General features: G+C 33.8%; 3 protein-coding genes across 4 annotated transcripts; 2 read left to right on the top strand and 1 right to left on the bottom strand.

Annotated features, from left to right (window-relative positions):
- Positions 1 to 582: 582 nt before the first annotated feature.
- On the top strand, positions 583 to 2493 carry CAK1AT (CDK-activating kinase 1AT). Its single transcript, XM_079061245.1, has 2 exons — positions 583 to 1201; positions 1507 to 2493. Exons 1-2 carry the CDS (start codon positions 707 to 709, stop codon positions 2407 to 2409), a joined length of 1398 nt encoding a protein of 465 aa, XP_078917371.1. The 5' UTR covers positions 583 to 706; the 3' UTR covers positions 2410 to 2493.
- Positions 2494 to 3368: 875 nt separating this feature from the next.
- On the bottom strand, positions 3369 to 8194 carry LOC145125841 (Major facilitator superfamily protein). 2 transcript variants are annotated; one of them, XM_079061243.1, is made up of 14 exons: positions 8008 to 8194; positions 7553 to 7700; positions 7216 to 7333; positions 7033 to 7100; positions 6804 to 6936; positions 6505 to 6604; positions 6299 to 6411; positions 6128 to 6221; positions 5901 to 6054; positions 5210 to 5353; positions 5058 to 5131; positions 4251 to 4339; positions 3809 to 3923; positions 3369 to 3722 (listed from the first exon to the last, which is right to left on the bottom strand). In XM_079061243.1, the coding sequence occupies exons 2-14, from the start codon at positions 7641 to 7643 to the stop codon at positions 3528 to 3530; spliced, it is 1488 nt and encodes a 495-aa protein (XP_078917369.1). In that variant the 5' UTR covers positions 7644 to 7700; positions 8008 to 8194; the 3' UTR covers positions 3369 to 3527. The 2 variants fall into 2 exon arrangements, with proteins under 2 accessions (XP_078917369.1, XP_078917370.1); XM_079061244.1 differs by having other exon boundaries at positions 7989 to 8194.
- Positions 8195 to 17541: 9347 nt separating this feature from the next.
- Positions 17542 to 22821, top strand: LOC145126070 (protein tesmin/TSO1-like CXC 5). Its single transcript, XM_079061475.1, has 8 exons — positions 17542 to 18231; positions 18965 to 19072; positions 20041 to 20218; positions 20497 to 20844; positions 21160 to 21263; positions 21649 to 21743; positions 21924 to 22301; positions 22439 to 22821. The coding sequence occupies exons 1-8, from the start codon at positions 17930 to 17932 to the stop codon at positions 22657 to 22659; spliced, it is 1734 nt and encodes a 577-aa protein (XP_078917601.1). The 5' UTR covers positions 17542 to 17929; the 3' UTR covers positions 22660 to 22821.
- Positions 22822 to 23125: the final 304 nt, after the last annotated feature.

Here is a 23125-nt window from a genome sequence, read left to right on the forward strand (position 1 = left end):
ATATGTTTCAAGATTTTGTTTTAAGATTTTGCCAAAATACTTTTTATAGTTTGCCAATTTTAGTCCATATTTTATATCTTTCAAGATTTTGTCACAATACTTTGTATAGCTTGACAATTTAGTCCCTAACGTGTTGTAATTTGAGATTGACCCATATCTTTTAATATTTGCCACTTTAAGTCCCATTAATTTGTATGTTTCAACATTTTGACACAATATTTTATATAGTTTGACAATTTTAATCCCTGGTATTTTGTAATTAATGATTGACCACATATCTATTAATATTTGTCACTTTAAGTCCCTTTGACCATTTTAGCCTTCTTTTTTTCTCTTTTTTCATCTTACTATTTATATTTCATTAAGAATTTGCTACACATGTTTTAATATTTCTCATTTTCAGTCTCTTTGACCATTTTTTACCTTCATTTTGTCCATTTTCCATCAATCGATTTGTGTTTCTATTTTGGGCTTCATTTTTTCCTATCGTCATTCTTTAGGAATAAAACAAAACGCATCTAATTGCCACACCACGGGCACACCCACTAGTTATTATAAAGATTTTCCAAAGTATATATTACGTTAACCTTAAATAAAACTTCGAGATCCTCACGTGCAGATCACATATCCATCGTCTTCCTCGCACCGAAGGGAAATCGGGAGTACAAAATTTCAAAACCCTAAAAATGAACAATCTGAAAATATAATGGATCCAGCTCCGCCGTCAACCACCAAGAGCTGGAGCATACATACCCGCCGGGAGATCACCTCCAAGTATGAGATTCAAAACCGAATCGGATCTGGTGCCTACTCCGACGTCTACAAAGCTCGCCGTCTCTCCGACGATCTTACAGTCGCATTAAAGGAAGTTCACGATTACCAATCCGCTTTCCGAGAGATCGATGCGCTTCAAACTCTACAACATTCTCCGAATGTTGTCGAGTTGCACGAGTACTTCTGGAGCGAAGACGAAGATGCAGTGCTTGTTCTCGAATACCTTCCGACGGATTTGGCGTCGGTGATCCGCACCGCGAAGAAGGAATGGAATGGGTTGAGCGTCGGAGAGATCAAGCGATGGATTATTCAGATTCTATTGGCGGTTGATGCTTGTCATCGGAGTTCCATTATTCATCGTGATTTGAAGCCATCAAATTTGTTAATTTCCGCCACCGGTGTACTCAAGTTAGCTGATTTCGGCCAGGTGATTATCTTAAGTTCACTGTTTCATAATCCTATAACTGTTCCTGTAAAGAGAAAACAGATCTATAATTTCTTACAACATTGTATGAGAAATCCTTAGAGATTCTTCCATTCTCAAATAGGAAACACTCATCTTTTTCAGCTGATTGATTGAATAATATCATTGTAGTAGGCATGTGAATCACCTACAAATACCTTAAAACTGCAATGAGCATTACATTTTTCTAATTCAAAACAATAGATTCTTCTTTCTCCAAACTTTTCTGAATCCAAAACTCAAGAACATCTTGCATTAATTTCTTACAGGCAAGGATCCGTCTAGCACCCGGATTCCTTTCAGTTCACGACAACACACAGCCACAAGTCCAAGAATCGTCTCTCTTCCAACAACAAGAAACAATCACCCAAGAAACTCGTCCAAATCTCATGGAACCACCACCTCTAAGAACCATAGAAGAATACCCAAAAGACCCCATTGATGAACTCCAACTCGATAAAGAAACAAACTTCCCAGATGTAGACACATCATGTCTCGCCACATTCACCACTAGTGACATAGAAGACGACTTCCTCAAAAGCAACTACTCATACAACGAAACTGGAAATGACGAATCCGCCCTTCTAACATCATGTGTCGGGACCCGTTGGTTCAGGGCACCCGAGCTTCTATTCGGGTCAACAAATTACAGTGCAGAAATCGATTTATGGTCTCTCGGGTGTATAATCGCAGAGCTTTTCACTCTACAACCGATTTTTCCAGGCACTTCAGATATCGATCAATTAAGTCGAATTTTTACAGTTTTAGGCAACTTAAATGAAGAAATATGGCCCGGGTGTACACAATTACCTGATTATAAAATAATTTCATTTGGGAAAGTGGAAAACCCAAGTGGGTTAGCTTCATGTCTTGTGAATAGATCACAAGATGAGATTTCACTTGTGGAGAAGTTACTTTGTTTTGACCCGGCGGGTCGGGCTGCAGCCATGGAGCTGCTTCATGATAAGTATTTGAATGAAGAACCGGTTCCGGTTCCTTTGGGTGAATTGCGGGTTCCCGGGTCGAACCGTGGTGGAGATGATGATGGGTCGAGTGAATCTGGGGAATGGGGTGGGGGTGGACCCATGGGTTCGGATTCGGATTTTGATGATTTTGGTGGGTTTGATGTTACTAAAGGAAGTGGTGGAGACTATTCGATAAGGTTCGAGTGATTTTGTTATGTTTATGTGTTATTATTTTTTGTAAATGTAAGTTAAACATGAATGAGATAATAAAGTTAAACATGTTAATGTTTACTACTTTTGTTTGTAATTAAAATTTGATGTACATAAATTGGTTCCAATAGAAAAACTCAACCTCACATGTTCGGTTTTGGTTGTTGCTCTAACTCAAGTACTCAGATTGTATACGGTATCAAAAAGGAGTTTAGGAAAAGAATGTTTGAAATATATGTCACCAAAATAAAATAAGTTGATAAGTAGCTTTTTAGTGGTAGGGTAGGTATATTCTGTTTAAACATGTAAAATGACGAAAAAGGAAAGGAGTAGAAGGGCGGATTTGTATGTGCATCATTATCATGAAAAACGAAGAACCAGAACTAGGCTACTAAATCACAATAAACTATTAAGCAAGTTACATAAGATATTTTTTAAGGGAAAATGATTTAAAAGGGTAAGATATTTTTTGTTTTGTATACTTTAGTCACAAAATTTAGTGTTTTGTCTACATTTGCTCATTAAACTTGTTTTTTTTTCCATATCTTACCCCCTGTTTTTTTTTTTTTTTTTTTTTTCTTGAATTAGTTAAAAGGAGGAAGTTTTGAAGTAAAGATCATAGCTTTGGAAAATGACATGAACATGTACAAGATAAACTTTCCTTCAATCTTTGGTTCAAAACCCCATGGCTTCCTTTTCATCATTCTTCATCCTATTCAACTTCACATAAAGATCAGATAAGGTTGTATGATACCATTCATTTGGAAGTTTGGGATCAATGCATTCCCAAAACAAAAAAAACAGTTTCTCTTTGATCCTAGGTAAGGATTAACAAACAAAATGGTGCATGTTATCTTCTCTCCAAGATGTCCTAATTTGAGAAGGTAAAGCCACAATCACAACAATATTGAAAGCGCACCTAGTATATACTGCTAGCCACAAGCACAGACAATACCTTCAAGAAGAGTTCATATTATATCATATCATAAAATACAAACATACATAGTCTAGTCGTGTTATTTTACTTTACACACATCACATCATATTTGATCTCCTCTGCTATCAACTATTAGCATCACGGGTTTACATTTACTCTAACAACATAAACCAATCAATCAGATTTCACTATACTCTTGTGGCAAAAGCGCAATCTCAATTTCTTGAAGTGTTTTTCCTTTTGTTTCCATAACATTCCTTTTCACGAAGGCCACTCCCACCAAACAAAAAGTACCCAACATCGAGTATAGCAGTTGTGCACCCATCAACTCCAACAAACGTAGGAATAATAATCCCACCATAAAATTGAACACCTAGTAGACAAACATATTAGTTAAATTAAAAAAAAAAAAAAAAAAAGGAAGAGGATGAAGGGTGTAAAGTGTAATATTATTATTACCCAATGCACTGACATGCAAAAGGCCATTGCTTTTGCTCTTATACGGTTTGGGAAGATTTCTGACAGGAGGAGACCTGGAACGGGACCCGCTCCAATTGCAAATGAAAACACAAACCTACATACAGAAATAGCAATATACTTTCATTTATCTGTTTATCATAGCATTCTACTTCCATTTTTTTTTCCTATTACAATTTAGTTTTTAATTTTATCAGTTTCAATATTTTCTTATTAGAGAATCCACAATGGTTAACCTCTTGTAAACCTTATTTATTTTCCCCATCAAATTTTCACTAACTTTATTCAACTGAAACATATCTTTATAAATCTTCTCCGATGTATTAAGCTTTTTTTTTTTAAATAAATAAAACTTATCCTCACCTATTTGATACAACTATTTATGAAATTTTAAAAGGAAAAAAATAAAAATATTGGATCTTACAATAGCATGCCACTGACAGAGAGGTATAGAGCTCCAGATGTGGATGCAAACAGGCCTGCTGCAATTACTTGAAGGACTGTAGATATAGCCTAAAATAACAAAAACCATCAATACAAAAAAAAAAAAAAAAAAAAAAACATCATTTCAGAATCACATATTTCTGATACGAATTATTATCCAAGGGTGTTGGGGTAAAAATTTTGTGATTTTTGGGGGATTAGTTTTATATTGTTAGTTATTATTTATCAATTATAATTAGTTTCCTACAATTATAGTGGCTTGGTAATCAAGCTATTGAATTAGGGTTAGTTTAGGAATCCTTGAGTATATATAGATCATTAGGGTGAGGAGAATTAATCAAGTCTTTTGATTTTGGGAAAGCCGGTTTACGTGAATCGTGAGTAATAAAAAAATTATATTTGATTTGTATCAATTTCACGAAGAAATTACTACATTTAGTTAACAAAAAAAAACTTTGCAGGTCCTAAAAGCAATAACTATAGGAGAGAAATAGAATGTTGATGATATTGGCTTTATTATAGGATCCACCTTTCATTTCTTCCTATCAAAACATTATACTTTTAAAAATCCTATCCAGTTATAGCAATGTCATCCATATAAAAACAAATTTTCAATGCTATAATTTGGTAGATTTTTCTAAGTACAATGTCTCAATGAGAAAAAAAAAACAAAAGTAAAATGCTATAATAGATAGAAATACAAGTAGGATGCTAATTGTTAGTAATAGATAACATAAATATCAACTATCTCAATTATGCATAAAACAACTAGGCATGTGAAAATTACCATGCCAAAGAAGCTCCAAAGAAGGAGAACCTTCCTCCCAAGTTTATCCATGAGAAGCAAGGCAATGACAGATCCTGAATGAGTATAAATATCACAAGTTAGGAAAAAATGTTGATAATTAAATGGTGAAACAGAGTTGATAAATACAATACCCAAAAGGTTGACAATCCCCACAAAGGCATTAGCTAGGTTTGATGAAACTCCCGCACTTCTGAATACAGTTGAAGAGAAATAAAACACGGCATTTATTCCAGATAGCTGTTGTAAAGCAAACAGGGTTGACCCAATAAAAACAACTGCAAAAGGACCAAATAAATAACAAAGCTTTTTTTTTTTTTTTGCACCCAACCAAAACCCAGAAATCCACGGAAATCAACTCCAATTTGTTACACAGGACATGACATGACAGCTTTTACATCATTAGACTGGGATTGATGTGAATGAGACAAAAAATTGTACCAAAAAGGTTGAACAAGGCGAGACAAAGACTCGCACTCAAATCTCTCGTTTATGAAAAAAGACATAAATGCCCTCCTCATCCTCATCCTTGAAAATAGCCCTACAAAGCTTGTCCAGTTCTGTCCCATGTAACAAACGCGTTTGTGATACACAACATGAATGGAACTGAACAAGCTTTCTAGGGCTATTTTCAATGATGAGGATGAGGAGGGCATTTATGTCTTTTTTCACAAACGAGAGATTTGAGAGCCAGTCTTTGTCTCACATTGTTCAACTTTTTTGGTACAATTTTTAGTCCCATTCACATCAATCCCAGTCTAATGATGTAAAAGCTGACATGTCATGTCATGTGTAACAAAAGGGGCATTATAATCAACAAGTTACCTCTAAAATAGCGCCCATAAAACAGTTCTGAAATCCCAACAGTGTCATTCTCGTCCCCTCTGTCCGACTTCAAGAGCTCTGCCATTGCTGATCTGACATTTGCTGCTCCTACAAGTTTCTGGAACTCCACCTCTGCTTCAGCATTTCTTCCTCTCTATAAAGGATTGGAGTAAAATTACTCATATGCCCTTGTTTTATCAAAAATAGAAATGAAGACGAAAACAGACCTTGTAAAGCCAATGTGGACTTTCTGCACAGAATATCATAGCAAGAGCAAGTATTGTGGATGGAATTGTAGATAACCAAAAGCAGATACGCCACCTGGACATACATTCAAACAATGAATCTAAATCTAAAATGTTAATTACAGTTTCAGAGGTAAACAGTGCTTTTGTTACCAGCCTGAGATGCTCTTTACAGGAATCCCGATTAAAAGAGCTCCCATCAACCCTAAACATGTTGAAATTTGAATGAAGCTTCCATAAGTACCACGCACAGCAGGAGGTGAAACCTGCTAGAAATTATTATTTTAAAAAAAATGATAAGTGATAATGAATTTCCATATGCACAATTCATATCTGAACAAGAAGTAGGGTTTTTTGACCTCTGTGATATAGAGAGATGCAACAGGTGGACCAATACCCAATCCAATTCCAACAATAAACCTCCCAATTAGCATCCCTGTCAATGTGTTTGTTGTTGCACTGGAAAATATATATAAATTAGTATCTTTATAAAAATTCTACAGTACACACATAGATGAAACAAAACAAATAAGGTGGTCTATCTTTGACTTAATGGACTTAATGGGCTGGACAGATATATATAGAATTGTTTCTTTAATAACAGAAGGGTAAAATTGTCATTTACTCACATTCAGACAGTTGATTTAAAATATATTACCTACAAGAAGCACCGATGATCATAGGCAAAGCACACAACTGAAAAGCCCTTCGGCGCCCAAATCCATCAGCAATCCAACCACTGAACAGAGACCCAATAAAGGCACCACCAAGACACGTACTAACCACCAGACCTTCATTTACAATGCACCAAAACTCATAAGATATAATTTATGATGCAGATAACAGAAGAAGAAAAAGATGAATCTTTGGTGAAAATGAAAAGACACCTTCAGCTAAGCTATCCCCACTGAAACCAAGATCATGAGAAATGCTTTCAAGCGGTTCATTCACTACCCTACACATAAAATAACATGGTTTACATTGTTACAGAGTGGATTAAATGTAGTTTATAATTTTGCTTTTGAGGGGAAGGTCAATGGAAACAAGAGATGTATAGATTAAGAACAAACCCGAGATGGTAACCAAATAAGAATGAGACTAAGGATGCCACAAGTACATGAGGTAGAGAATGTCTTGGAGATGGATCTGTAGATTCTTGGAAATTATCAATATCATCCTGCAAAAGTTCTATTCAAGCAAACAAGATTTTTCAGAATATTATAAACCCCAAAAATGTTGCAAGAGTGAAGTATATTATAGAGTAAATTGACATAATAAAAAACATGAATTGTTTGTAACACCTATATTGACCAAACTTTTTGCATCTCTAAACTTCATCAACAGAAGAGCAAGCATAAATATCTAAGCTGAAAAAATATGATGAATAAATAATAATCAGATATTTACCAGAACCATCTTCTAGTTCAACTGAATTTGTATAGTCCTTAGACGGCGTGCGTTTATACATCGAGGCAGAACTGTGTGGATGCACCCGCATACCAGAACCTGTCCAGACTTGATTCCAGATTGCAGGATTTGGAGAACCCTAAGATCACTGTCGTCAAAAACATGTAAACAAAACGTCATTTACATATCTACCAGATAAAACAGAGCATCATATATAAAAAAATTAAGCTTCACAATATTTCAAAAGCTGTGGTCTAGGTCTTTACTGTGTAAAATGATCCTTTGTAAACATCAAGATACTTTACTTGTTGTTTCTAGACTGTCATCTACACACTAATTACTAAGCTCGATAACCTCAACACGCAGTAGATCTAACACACTAGAACATAAAACCTATAATCAAATACGTTATACGTGCAAATGTGGAGCAGTTTACCAAGATCGAAGCTGCTAACCTAACGATTTGTTCGGGTTCTTCGTATAATCGAAAGTAAACTGAAGTTTGAAAAAGTGATCAGGAATTCGACGAGCTCCTTCAGTAAATTTCGGAACAACAGATTGTATTATTGCTTCAGACGTACGCGTATGAAGGCGGTTACGAGTGGTTGTGGCTTTAATACGCCGAACACTTGTTGCTGCGCAACGTTGCATTGTTATCCACACCGTTCGATAGTTTTAAGAGGACCAAAAATAAAAATTAGTTTATTTACAAAATATGCACTATTAAAAAAAAAGTTTGGACCTAACTGAAATTGTGCCATATAGTTTCTTTGGATTGGTATTTGGTATTTTCAGTTTTTGGGACTATCAAGTTCGGTATCTTTGGGTAAAAACTGTAATCGAATCAGAATTTATATTTTTATTTTTATGTTTTTCTCTATCTTATCTTAGCTACTTCAAAAATAAAACAATTGGGATACTTGAAAACTTAAATTTTCAAAGACTTCTGTCTTTTTTTTTTCTTTTTTCTAACTAGACATGTATAAAAAATTTCAACTTTTATCACTTATAACCCTCTCATATAAACTTGGATTGTGCTGATTTTTTTTTGCTATGACTTCATCTTAGAATCAAGAACCTCTTGTTTTGTTGTACTTAAGTTTGAGTTTTATAGCATCAAACATAGGTTGTTGCACACAAAAAAATCAATATTAGAAATGATATTGGTACCAAAATGTCGCTATCGGCACTAGAACCAAACCAATATCATGTATTATATTTTGGTTCCGTACTCGGTTCCTACAAAATCTAATTTTCAATATTAATATTTTCAGATTCGATGTTACATGCCAAGCCCACCCCTCAATGATACCCCATATCACAAGTTCGCAAAACACCCCTCAATTTACTAGAAAAGATGCAAATATATAATAGAAACTATATTATAATATTAAGGTAGTGGGGAGTTATTAATAAATGTATGTATTTATAGATGGTTATAACATTAAAAACAATGAATATCATTTTCTGATTTGAATATTATCAATTGGTTTTAAGTATTTCTTTAATTACATTTAAACGATTAAAATTCTTATCTATTTAAATTTAGATGTTTATAAAATGGAACCGAAAACCAAGAAACCAATGAAACCAAAACTATCGATTTTGAGTTTTGATTTCAAAAACCAAAAAAATCAATTTTCAGTTTTTGTTTTGGGTTCATAAACCGGCCCATTAAACCGAACTCACCGAAACCCAAAAACATACCTATAATATATATTTTTGATTATCTAATATTTGATATATACTTTAAAAATTAAGAACTAAAATATAGAACATATCCCAGTAAGTAAATGTTAGGAGCGCTACTAAGCCAATCATGTTCAACATTAAAGAACAATGGGGTTCCATTTTCTAAACCCAATTGGTGATAGAATGGATTATTCATTGTCTTATATGCTAGCATCGAGTTTTTTATTTTACCAATGTGGGATTGGGTTTACACCCCAACAATCTTCCCCTCAAACCCAAGTTCCGCTCTTGGCATCACCTCAACGATTGTTCATCAGATCCAATCATTTTTCATATCGCCGATACTCTCGGGACACGCTCACCTGACCTGGGTCATCAGGAAGACTTTTGATACAAGGCTTCAGGATCAACTTCGTTGGACCGGGGATTGCGCCACCTGCACCGACAACATCATCCGGGCTACGACCGTAACTCTGATACCACTTGTTAGGATCGTTACTAGCCCAACCATGCTCAACATTGAAGAACAATGAGGTTCCATTTTCTAAAATCAATTGGTGATATAAGGGATTACCCATTGTCTTATATGCTAACATCTAGTTTCTTATTTTACCAATGTGAGATTAGGTTTGCTCCCCAACAATGAGGATTAAAGATTGGTGTTGTGATGGTGTTTTCATGTTTTGGTTGTAATGGATTGTTTATGTTTTACTTTGATGGTGTTCTTATATTTTTGTTGTAAAGTTCTAAATTTAGCAGTTTTTATATTTTCTTAAACTATTTAGTTGATTTTGATGTTTTTGATTGGTTTTAAATTGTTGGAACGATGGAAAAGAATCTAATGTATTTTGTTTATATTTGTTGGGAAATAGGTTAAAACTCAAAACCCATTAACATATGAGTTGAACCCGATAAACCGAACTCATTCATAAACGGAACCTAATGGGTTCTAAAAACTAAAAACCGAAATCAATGGGTTTGGTTTGGTTTTGTCCCAAAATCTACCCATGCCCACCCCTACTTTAAGTGTTATAAGTATTGTTCAATTAATTAGTGTTTTATAATTATGTTATTGTAGCATATTAAAATGTCAACTTTTAACGGGAAAAAAATTCATGATTCCTGTTGGGATCCTCGTTTCGCTTTGGAGACAAGGATGATGATGCATTTATACTTCCTAGTGGGGATGACGACGAGGACTCAAATAGGGATGAGGACTAAGATCTCTGATGTCCACACTCCTCTTTGTTATGGGGGTGTTATGATTATGGCTATAAACGAACTGAACATTCAGCGAACCGTTCAGCGGGAACCGATGACTAAGTCAGAAGTCGAGTAGAGATTAATTCTCTATGATTCGTAAAATATATTTGATATTGTGAACCTGTATCCCCATTCGGTGAAGAAAATTCGTTAATTGATGAACACTTCAATAAAACAAATAACTGATTTTCACCATCAAAGGTAACCTCTAATTAATAATGATTCAATTGTTCAAATATTTTTTCATGATCTTTAGTTTGACACGTCGACGTGATTGGGAAATGCGGGTTCATTTTGAATTTGAGAATCTACGGTTTCCATGTTCAATTTCATGAATCAACAAATGAGTTAACCCAACTTGTTAGATCTTTACGTACAAATAAATCTCTTTGGAAACTGGGTGAAAAAAAAAGCTCTAATCTTGGGTGTGGTTTCTAAGCGTGGTGAAGAATTGATTATACATTTAGGTTCTTAGGTTGTTAATTGATTAGGTATGATTTGTTGAAAAAATATTATGAATTTAAGTATGTTTGATATTGAATAGGATTAAAGTCACTTGTGGTTTATCATTATGCAAAGGTTTTTTTGTTGACAATGCTTTTCCAAATCTTAGTTCAGCCATAATTTATCAATTTTATTTTCCCCAAAGTTAAGAAAATTAAAATAGTAGATATTTTTAAAATGTCAATTAGCCTTTTAAATGTCTTTATTCATTCATATTATAATTATAATAATTTGTCATTCCAATGTAATTCATTTATGATTATGCTGTAATTCATTTGTGTTATTGTAATGCCTTGTTTCGAATTGTTCCCATGTTGGGGATAGTGATTAGGGATTGGGTATTAGCAAGCTTCAGACCCGTGGGTAATTGAGATTCAGACTCAGTTGGGGTTGGATAAGGTAATTCGAATGGTTCGGGTATTCGATTTGTGTTTTGGAATCAAAGGGCATTTCGGTAATTTGTTAGCTCGGGCTTTTATGGGAAGTGGATGTTCGGTCGGGAACCTTATGGAAAGTATGAGTTGATGATAGTGTACAGCGTCTCGATACCTTTTCATGGATATAAGGAAGGTCGAGATCGGAATTGTATCGAGAAAGTTATGGCATTCGTGATGGATTCTTGATACCTTTTCATTTTAGCCCTTGAAGTATCTCTTTTTGGCAAATGAGGAACTTCCGTACATTGGGCGTACATATGCGTACGCTTGGCATATGCTTGAGCATGCATCGCAGAGCTGAGGCTCGTACGCGGGGCGTACGAGGCCAGAGACCAAAAACCCTAATTTCATGACTTGCACCATATTTAAACAACCTTATATCATTTTGACCAAACCCTAATCATCATCCATAGACTCATTTCGTACTAAAACCCCAATTTTGCAAGGAGGTGTGAGATTTTAGCTTAAAGGTGTGTTTGGTGGCCTTTCTAGAGGGTGTGCAAGAAGAAGAAGGTGGTGTTCAAGTTTTGATTAAGGAGCTTTTGGATCCTGCATCTGGAGCCTCTTGGAGAACTTTTGAAGATAAAAAGGTTGCATCTTGTCTATCCTCATTGCTTGTTGAGTTAGGGTTTTCTAGAGTCCACTTTTGAGTCCATAAATCATCTCTTGTGAGTTTGGGAAACTCCACAGATTAGGAAGGCTAGATATAAGACTCTTGGACCTGTTTATTGTATACAAATGCAATCTTGATGTATTCTATGGCTTCATGCATGAGTTAAGACCTTTGGAAAGGTCTTAACGAGTTAGAGTGAGTTGTTGGGATCTTATATATCATGCAAAGGCATAAAGTTGCCAACTTTATGCCTTGTGATCATTAAATCGACCAAGATATGGAATTTGAGTGAAGATTTTGCATGCATTAAGCACTTGATGGATTATGTGCATGAGCGGTTTGTACGATGCACGTACAACCCATTTGCCCAGTACGCTAAGCGTATAGAAGAGGTACACTGGGCGTACGCTCTTAGGAAGATTTGGGCCTTGGCGGACTTTTGACCTTTGGGCCCTAATGGTTTTGGGCATGGACTTACTGGTGTTTGGGCCTGAAATTATCTTTGGGCCAATGTTGGTATGTTTGGGCCTATTGGGCCTTGTGGTGTCATTTCGGGTTTTGGGTTATCGTTGGGCTTGTATTGCTTGGGGTTTTTGTTGGTCCAATTGTGATTATATGTTTTAGATTAGGTAAAAGTTTTTAGGGTTTAGGGTAAAGCCCATGTAAGGGTTGGGCTTTAGATGACTTTTTGGTTTGTGGGCCTTTATGATGAGGAGTTTGGACCTTAGTCTTGGCCTAACCTAAGGTGAGGGGTAAATGGTCTTTTTACCCCATATATGGATTATTGGATTAGGTTTGGAACCCGAATGTTAAATTGGGTATTATTTGTTTGATAGCGCGGGGACTTTAGCGGATCTGCAGTCAGAGAGTATCCGTGAGATTCAGCTGTCCGAGGTGAGTATTGTCACCATATCCATGAGTCGAAGGCACCAATGTCGGCGCATTACTTGTTATGTGGAATGCTAGTTGTCTCTATGATACTTGAATGAAAGACCATGGGGGAGCCCATGGCAGTTGGATATTAGACCTTGGGGGGGGGGGGGATACCATGACATTCCAGGTAAAGACCATGGGGGAGCCCATGACACTTGAATATCAGACCTTAGGGGGAGCCCATGGCATTACAGGTAAAGACCATGAAGGAGCCCATGACACTTGGATATTAGACCATAGGGGGGAGCCCATGACATTCCAGGTAAAGACCATAGGGGAGCCCATGACAACTATATGTATGTCGCATGATATTCTGTGGTTGTATGTTATATGGTATTTTGGGGAACTCACTAAACTTTGTGCTTACGGTTTTCAGTTTATATTTCAGGTATTACGGTTTCCAATTGGAAGAGCTCGGGATGATTGCAGAGCACACAGCACATGTTTCTGTATTCTGTGAATCACTCTGATATAATGATGTTTTTGTTAATCTTGATTACCTTGGTTTTATGGGAAAGATTTGTAATAACGATTTATTAATCTAAAAACAAAAAAATTTATGGCGTGATTTTCGGGACGTTACAAGTTGGTATCAGAGCCTTAGTTTGAAGGATTCAGACATACTATCGGGTGTGTCTAAACTCAAACTGAGGATTTGTAAAGTTTTCAAAATAAAAGTATTTTCAAGAAAAGAATTTTCTAAAATAAGAGAAGGGTGTGGTGCATGCAATCAGCCGAGCTAAAGTAAGTTTTCCAAGAATACCCATACAAGTTATCTGTTATGATTTGATTTATGAATCTGTAAATTGCATGCTAGTTAGGGCTAAGAATCTGCACAGTTCTTGCATGGTAGAATGCTAGGAGTGCGGTTACATACAACTATCGATTTCTTTATGTATATACAAGATTTCATTTTATTGATTGGTTTTAAGTTCTATTTATATATGGATATGGTTTTTATATTTTATTGTAATTTTGTATAGATTGATCAAATAAAGGGGGGTGTTTGGAATTTTTTAGGTATCACTACTTGTTACACTCGTGAATTTTAGCAACCAAAAAGGAATATCGGTTTATGTTAAAAGAGTTCACTCCAAGTCAAAAGATTCAACATAAGAAAAAGAAAAATCCATGTTACAAGGAGAACCAAAATAAATATATATTTATAAATAGAACTAAATATGAATGTATGAAATTATGAATAGAACTAAATGTAGTTTTATTCATTTATTAATAAAATTGGATATATATATATATATATATATATATATATATATATATATATATATATATATATATGAGTAAATTACACGAATGGTCCCTATGGTTTGGGGTAATTTGCGCGTTTGGTCCCTAACTTTTTTTTTTATCTCGGAAGGTCCCTACTGTTTGTTTTTGTTACGCGTTTGGTCACTACTGTTTATTTTTGTTACTCGCTTGGTCCCTGTCTTACCTAAAAAGACTATTCTTTAAATAGGAAAAAATGATGGGGTAGGTAAAGTAAGATGATGATGGTGGGGTTGAGGGTGTGTTTATTTAAATAAGTTAAAAAATCAAGGGAAAAATAGTATTTTTAGGTAAGACAGAGACCAAACGCGTAACAAAAACAAACAGTAGGGACTTTCCGAGTTAAAAAAATAAGTTAGGGACCATTCATGTAATTTAATATATATATATATATATATATATATATATATATATATATATATATATATATCAAAATGTTAATTGTTTAATCATTCATGATTATGTTAATTAAATTTTTTTTGGAAAACGGCATATATATATATATATATATATATATATATATATATATATATATATATATATATATATTAAAAAGCACGCCTACATCAAGATGATGCAGATAGTATATTACAACGAGAATAAAACTATATTTAATTAGATGAAATAAAATTCTCAACAATATCATTTTTGTATACACTTTCATTAATTAATGAATACAACAGAAAATTACTTTTATTATCTATGAAAATATCTTTAAAAACAAAATCAATAAAACTATATTTATTTTGTTCATTTATGAAAATGAGTGTATAATTAATTAGTTTTATAAAAATGTTTTTTTCAATCTTTCGACAACAAATAATAAAAAATATTAATTGATTCCATATTTTTACATAACTATCAATAAGAATCCCTAAAATCAACCACCAAGGTTGATAAAAAATCAACCACCAAGGTTGTGGAAATAAGAACCTAATCTGAATTAATAATCTTTAGCCATAAAAGATTCTCAATCCAAAGAGATGGGGTATAAAATGGTGTATTTAGAACAAGAAAATGAAGATTTAACAACATCTCTCAAAGAATTCTAGGAATCTGAGATTGTAAAAAGTGGACCTACTGCCTCATTGAAGAAACTTCAAAGGAGATATCAAGATTTGGAACAAATACACAATTACATCATATTTGAGGGTTAGATTTAAATAAAATGGATTAATGTTTGCACAGTACTCTGTCTTCTTCCCTGATTGCAATCAAATTCGAAGGGTACCTGTGCCCCCAAAAAAATTCAAAGGGGATCGTTCGGGTGTTCAATCGAAGGAATAATACAAATAAACGAAATTTTGAGGGTGAAGATGTTTTACCGGAGCCGATAAACCTCTGGTACCGACTTTTTGTTTTATAATCCGCAACATCTTTCTTCTTTAACACCAAAAGCTTCAAAAGATTAAAACTGAGAACAATGAAAATTGAACAAATTAAAACCGAGAACAATGAAAATTGAAGCAATATTCGTCAGTACATCCTTTAAGCTAAATTCAGCGAAGAAATCTTAAATCGAAAAAGAAGGTACCTTGCCTTTTCCTATACACCACCGGCTGTAAAGGTGAATCAATGGCGAGCCAAAGGTGACGAATGAAAAAGCGGAAGAAGATGGAGGTTGCCGGAGAAGCCCCCATCCGCTCACTTCTTTCCACCATCGACGAGCAACAGACCCTTTTCCCTCACACCTTTCCCTTTCTTCCCCATCAACAATCGCTTCTGCCTACCTCCTCCCAAACCTTCTTCTGACCTCCTCCTCTTCTCACCTCACAGTCGGACAAGAGGGAATAAAATCTTTGCTTCTTCCCTTCGTTGCTTCAGTCTCGTCGACCTCGGAGAAGCTTCCTTAGCCTGCAATCGATCGACATCCATTAGACCTTGCAGCCTTGACGGCTGTATATAAGAAAATAAATTAGGTTAAGAGTGAAGGCTAGCATGATTATAGAGACTATTTGTGGAAGCTATATATCAAATTACTAAAATACCCTTGATTGTTTATTTAATTATTTAAATTTTTATTTAATTTTGATTGGCCCACATTTATGTATACGATAACACAATACTTAGTTTAAACAAATGAACCTAGCTATATATATATATATATATATATATATATATATATATATATATATATATATATATATATATATTCATAAATTTATTTTCATTTAAAAAAAAATCGTAGATTTCATATACTTATAAAGTTTGAAAATCTAAAATTCATTGTTTTCTTTAATAACGAGTTAAATGCCTAACTTAACATCATATCTTTATATCTTAGTTATTTACGAAATCTTTTATATTACAAAATATCAATTATTTATATATTTTAGATTTTTATACAAGTACTAAACTCAATAAATAAAATTCCGCATGTACATTACCCGATAGCCGCAAGGTCAACTTGTATCTTGTGAGATTTGATTAAACATTATATGTCTTTTAAGTCATTCCGTTATAAATGGCCGAAGTAAAAAAAAAAACATATTTCAAATTCCACAAAAGTACCTAGAAATGGATTGAGAAACGAACCAACACACATGGTTAATGGATAAATTTGACTGAGAATAAAAATCTAAAAGATCAAATGAAAAAATAAAAAGATGTAAATGGCTTTTTTTTTTTTTTTTTTTTAAACAAAGATTAAGTTTAATAGTATATTAAAAGCAAATATATAAATTTTTTAATACAATTAAAAAAGTTATGGATTTTTTTTGAAAAAATTAAAATATAAAGAAGTTTACCATAAACGGATAAACCTGTTAAAAGGATAAAAAATGTAACTTTTTTTTTAAATTTTTTTTTAAATAAAACAAAGTTTAAGTTTCATGTGAGAAAATCAAATATATAAATTAATTTTAAGTAGTTAACCATAAAAACTATATCAATGTAGTTATTTGACTAGATTCTGATTATTAACAAGGTAGATTCCATTGATCTTTAATAACATCTACACCAATAATATTATAGTAAAAAAAAAATTAAATTAGGTATTACAGTATTTATTATCTTTTGGTTGAGTTTTTTTTATACAAATTTCATTTAATTATTGTTTATAAGTTTCTTTCCCGTGGACCAAGCCCAGCAAGAAAGAGAAATATTTCCATTAGCATCTTTTCGATCAAACGGTCCAAATCACTTTTAGGTTCTGTTATTAATTACAGCCGTGGGATACAACTTTCAATCTTAACCATACGATCAAAATACCAAGACTTGATATACCGTCGATTATTTAAAAAAATTGAATTTCAAAAGCTCAAGAGAGGGAGGAACAAAGCAAAGAAAGCAAGTCTATATTTTTCGCTCCTGTATTTCTCTCTCCCCAATCTTTCTCGTCTCAATCACATCTAAAGATTGTTGTTTTCCATCGTAGAGTTGCTGGGTTTAACCGATTTTATTCGTGGGATGTGGTGCTGATTTGGGGTTAATCTTTTGATGATGTTTTAGTTGCGAATCTGAGCTGTTGGAGTGGGAGCGATAAGTTTATTGATTTTGTCATCGTATTGTTTCTGGGTTTCCGTTTTTTATTCGAATGGTTGTTGATTTTTGTTTGAATTTGGGGAATTTGGTGAATTTTTGTATATTTTCATAGTTCTGTAAAGGTTCTTGATAAAGAAAGTGAAATCTCAAATTGGAGAGATAATAATGGAGAAGGGTGAAGGCGGGGGGGATTCAAATTTCCCTCCGAAAACGAATCAATCGGAGGCGGCGGAGGTATCGACGGCAACACCGATGGATATCCCGGCTGCAAAAAAGCTCGCACGGCAGCTGGATTTTAACAGCATCGGTGGTAGTGTACCCCCGGCGGCGTCGTTGGCGAGGACTCAAGTGGTTTTGCCGGAGCACCCTCAACGGCCGGTTGTGGTGCATGTTCAACACCCAGCGCCACCGCCGCCGCCACCACAACCAAAACAGTCGCTGCTGCAACAACAACCTTTAAGGCCTTTGTGAGTATTCTTCAATATGCTAGATTATAAAGTATTAAATTCCAATTGATTTGTGTTTGATTTCATAACATTGATGGGTTTTTGTATTAATCAAAATCAGACATCTGCAGAACTTCACAATTCCAACTTTATTAGTGCTCCATGTTTTAGTTAGATATCACGTATTAATAATCTGAATCTGGATTTTGAAGCCTCTTTAATCCCTTTTTGTTTGGTTTCTTGTGATACCATGGCTATTCTATCACATGATAACAGAACTCCATACTTCATTAGAAAACAGTTATATGGCGATTCTGTTTTGCCTTGTACCTTTTGTTTGATTTCTTGTTATAAAAATACCAAATTATAAATCATGTATCATTAAATACATCATACATGACAGGTGTTTCGATGTGCATTTACAATCTGATAACGTGATGATCAATATTTAGAATCAAATAATCATCTGTAATAGAACATGTGGGATAAGTTAATCACACTTATGATTGTGTTGATGTGATTAGTAAAGAAGTAATGGATACAGTAAGGGTATACATTGGATGCGTATTTTGAATCTGATTATATGATAATATGATATCAAATAATTAGAATTAGATAATCAACTATAGTAAACCATGGTATAAGGAAATAATATTTGGTAGTGCTTCTTTTGATTTAAGAAATAATAATCACTTTTGATTGTGTTGAAAGTTCATTTATTAATGGTGGAAAACTATATATTTCTTTATGCCAGAAAACCAGAATCTCCAAAGGCTCGAGCAAGACAAAATGTTGAAGGAAAAGATGGTACTCCAAAGAAGCCAAAACAGTGTAATTGTAAGCACTCAAGGTGCTTGAAATTGTAAGTACCATTCTTCAATTCAATATTCATTTTATAAAAAAGTAATTTAACGTTAGAGTATAAGAGTACTAGACCAAGTAAAAGTAAAAAACAGAGCTGAAGCATGTATTTACTTTATATATTTAATGCAAGAATTATGAGAAAGCTTCTCTCGTGTAATGTTATTCCATTTTTGCTTATATAGCTTACGCACACGTGTGTGTATATAAATTTTAATTGTCTGACTTCTGTTCTGTTCTTGAATTATAGTTGTGTTTCTTTTCTTTTTTCCCATTAAGTGTTGTATCATATGTATGGATGTATATAGTTTACAAAATCTATGAGGAAATGACAACACATTTGGGGAAATGGAAGGAAAAAATAAACAAGAGCAAATTTGTAACAAGTTTGGACTTCATTAAGTAAAAAACAATCATATTTTTGACTAAGGGGTTGTTTCATTTTTTCCTATTAAGTTCTGTTTGGTAAGGTGGCTGAATGGGTGATGATATTTGATATCTGTTTGAATAGAGTGTTGTATACATAAGGTTTGTTTCTTTTCTAGACTGAATGAACTGTCTGAATGAGACTAAATGAACATTTGACCTTTTTCATTCTAAAAAACCAAATTTCACCAATTTTAACGTGAGAGAAGTTAGGATGAAAAAAAAGAAGGGCTAATAGGTTAAGGGTTAGTGTCTTAATACATTAAGCCAAGTTTTTTGGCTTAATCAGCTAAGTCATTTTGTCCAGATTAAGTCAAAAAGAAAGAACCATGTATATAGCTGGCAAGATTAAGTGCTTTGTTGATCAAGTAAAAAAGAAACACCCCCTAAATGGACTTAAGGAGGACATGACTTGATCTTGTAAACTATTCATGTTTTTTTGTTTTTAAAACTTCACAGAGAAAGAAAGGGAAATGAGTGTTTCCTCATGAAGTCTTAACCTTTTTACAAATCAGCCTGATTTTGTGTGATTTTGGTGGGCAGATATTGTGAATGCTTTGCAATGGGAATATATTGTGATGGGTGCAACTGTGTCAACTGTCATAACAATGTTGAAAATGAGCCTGCAAGAAGAGATGCTGTTGAAACCACTTTGGAACGAAATCCAGATGCATTTAGACCTAAAATTGCAAGTAGTCCTCATGGAAACCGTAATAGAAGGGTGAGTCATCTTCAATTCCATTGCTTTTTTTTTTTTTTTATTACGTTTTTCAAAAGTTGTGATAGTTTTAGTAACATTTTTCATACACCACCATTTGTTGCACCAAAATGGTGTAAAGGAATACTACAACACCAAATTTGGTGTTTTACTTTCACTTTACATCATTTCGTTGTTAAATTTTCATGCGTACAGTTTGGTTCTTCAAGTTTGAGTTTATACATTTCTAGTAAAATGTTTGTTCTAATAATATAGTATCTATCAATCACAAATTTATGCAGGAAGAGGCGGGAGGAAAACATAATAAAGGATGCAATTGCAAGAAATCAGGATGCTTGAAGAAATACTGTGAGTGCTTTCAAGCAAACATTCTTTGCTCTGAGAACTGTAGATGCATGGATTGCAAGAATTTTGAAGGAAGTGAAGAAAGGCAAGCTCTTTTTCATGGAGACTCTGTTAATAACATGGTCTATCTTCAACAGGCGGCAAATGCCGCCATCACCGGAGCTATCGGGACCTCCGGTTACGGTTCACCGCCAGTGTCCCGGAAAAGAAAGGGGCCGGAAGTTTTATATGGTGGACATGCAGCAAAAGATTCAGTGTTTCATAGGGTTGCACACTTTCATGAGGTAATTTAATGATATTCTTGTTTTAGGTGGTGTTTGTTAAATGGGAGGTAGTTTTGACTTTTGACTTTTGACTTTTGAGGATGAGAAGGGTATTTACGTCTTTTGCAAAGACGGAAGTTTTATATGGTGGACAAAATATTTCAAATTTTGTTCCAATCACATGTGCCTTTAGTCCAATGCAAGCCAAATGCAGTACAACCTGTTCTGTTTTGTCCTGTTTTATTCTGTCTGACAAATGGGGTCTTTATAGATGGTTGAAAATAGTTGACTTTGGGTTCATATTATTTGACTTTTTTTTTATTGATATGCAACCAGACAAATCATGTCAAAGATTCCACTCCTTCATCTTCATGTCCTTCTGCTCCTGGTGCTCGTGTAGCTAACAATGCACCTGTGGGCCCTTCCAAATATACATACAGGTGTGTACTTTCTTTCACCAATGTTGCATAAGATAATGGAAACAAGTAACTTTTGTTACATTATATGGTAAAAATTGTAACTTTTTTACATGGAATGGTTGAAGAAAGTATCTTTGCATGAATTAGTGAAACAAGGGAAGTATCTTGTTGCATTTCACCCTTTTTATAGACTACAATGTGCTAAGTATAATTACAAAACTCTATTACTTTTTGAATAAATCGATTTAGGAGGTTGTATGCATAGCGACTTTCGACCCTTTTAAATCTTTTTTTGTCTATATCTTATAAGTTTACCCATTTGACCAATAAAATCTATAACCCAAATTGATTATTTAATATTTATATCCTTTTTTTTGGAAAGCTAATTAGTTCATCTTGGTTGAAGGTCTCTATTAGCAGATCTTATTCGATCAGATGATATGAAGGAGCTATGTGCTGTATTGGTGGTGTATGCAAGTGAAGCTGCTCGTGTGCTTTCAGGTATATTTCAAGAATTAGAATCAGATCATAATACAAAAATATTTGAGTATAATTAGGTCATTTGGATGACATTGCTATAATTAGGTAGACTTTTCATAGTAGATTGTTGTAACATAAAGAAATGAAAGTATGATTATAATTTAATAACAAAAAAAGTATGTTGCAATTTGTTATACTCAGATGAGACAAATGCAAAGGAAAAGACAAGAAACATTAACAGAGAAAGCTCCCTAACATCATCAATAACAGATCTACAACAAAGCCCAAAGGAAGGTGATGCTCAGAAAGCCATGGCTGATGAATCTTCAAGTGAGAGGCCAATGTCTCCAGGAACCCTAGCCTTGATGTGTGATGAACATGATTCAGTGTTCATGAATTCTGATTCTGATGGATTTCTGGATCATGATCATGCGGATAATAATAATAATAATCAAAAAAATCATGGTCGATTGCCAAATGGACAAATCATTACTCAAACTTATGTTGAGCAAGAAAAGACAGTGTTGACAACCTTTAGAGATTGTCTTAATAAACTCATCACTTTAGGTGAACTAAAAGGCAAGTTTCTTCCTTTTTATATTTCAAATTTGCAATGCTTAAGGGTATATAAGTCATTTTACTCTACCCTTTGATGATGAGATAAGTTTTTGGTTGTGTGTTTTGATTCTGATTCTAACTTTGTTTTGACATTGCAGAAACACAATGTTCTTCATTGGCAAGAAGCGATTATGGAGGTCAAAGTCAAATGGAAGCAGTTGAAAGCTCAACAACAAATGCTCATTGGAATCCTTCCATTAATGGTTTCTCAAGGCCAACACAACTTCCTCAACATAATGATAACCAAAATAATATGAAACCCCCATTTCATCTTGAAAATGGAGATTTGAAACTAAAACATGAAAAAGATATGCAATAAGAAGGATGCTTGTGGCATTTTTGTATTATTATTATTATTATTATTATTATTATTATTATTAGGCCATTCATTTTTTATTAGATGCAACAGCTAGTTATGCTTTGTGTGTCATTGTTGAAATAACCGGTTGCTTTATTGATTTATTTTAGTCTTTTAGAGTTTTGAGTATTTTGTGCTTTCTTGTTTTTATCATTTAGAATTCGAGTTCAATTCTTGTTTGGCTATTGGGCATTTTGTCAAAGGTCAAAATGGTGATATTTACACCTAACCCCTATTTAATCAACCATATTTCATTTTACATCCTAATTATAGTTAAACTTTAAATATTTGTTATTCATTAACAAATATTAAATACTATTTTTTAATGTTTGATATTAAATATTTAATTCTTATTTACTGTAAAATATTTTTGGTATTTTTACAAATATATACATAAGAATTTATCATCATTCATATTTTTGAAAAA

Source organism: Lactuca virosa, chromosome 7 (assembly GCF_052849685.1).
Source record: "Lactuca virosa cultivar CGN04683 chromosome 7, Lactuca_virosa_CGN04683_v6, whole genome shotgun sequence".
Lineage (NCBI taxonomy): Eukaryota > Viridiplantae > Streptophyta > Magnoliopsida > Asterales > Asteraceae > Lactuca > Lactuca virosa.

Coding starts and splice junctions, on each gene's coding strand:
- CAK1AT (XM_079061245.1), top strand. CDS start 707: ATGGATCCAGCTCCGCCGTCAACCACCAAGAGCTGGAGCATACATACC. Junction 1,202..1,506: donor AGTTAGCTGATTTCGGCCAG/GTGATTATCTTA, acceptor AATTTCTTACAG/GCAAGGATCCGTCTAGCACC.
- LOC145125841 (XM_079061243.1), bottom strand. CDS start 7,643: ATGCGGGTGCATCCACACAGTTCTGCCTCGATGTATAAACGCACGCCG. Junction 6,222..6,298: donor GTAAAGAGCATCTCAGGCTG/GTAACAAAAGCA, acceptor ATGTATGTCCAG/GTGGCGTATCTGCTTTTGGT. Junction 3,924..4,250: donor TCTGTCAGTGGCATGCTATT/GTAAGATCCAAT, acceptor TTCTGTATGTAG/GTTTGTGTTTTCATTTGCAA.
- LOC145126070 (XM_079061475.1), top strand. CDS start 17,930: ATGGAGAAGGGTGAAGGCGGGGGGGATTCAAATTTCCCTCCGAAAACG. Junction 18,232..18,964: donor CAACAACCTTTAAGGCCTTT/GTGAGTATTCTT, acceptor TCTTTATGCCAG/AAAACCAGAATCTCCAAAGG. Junction 21,264..21,648: donor CCTTCCAAATATACATACAG/GTGTGTACTTTC, acceptor TCTTGGTTGAAG/GTCTCTATTAGCAGATCTTA.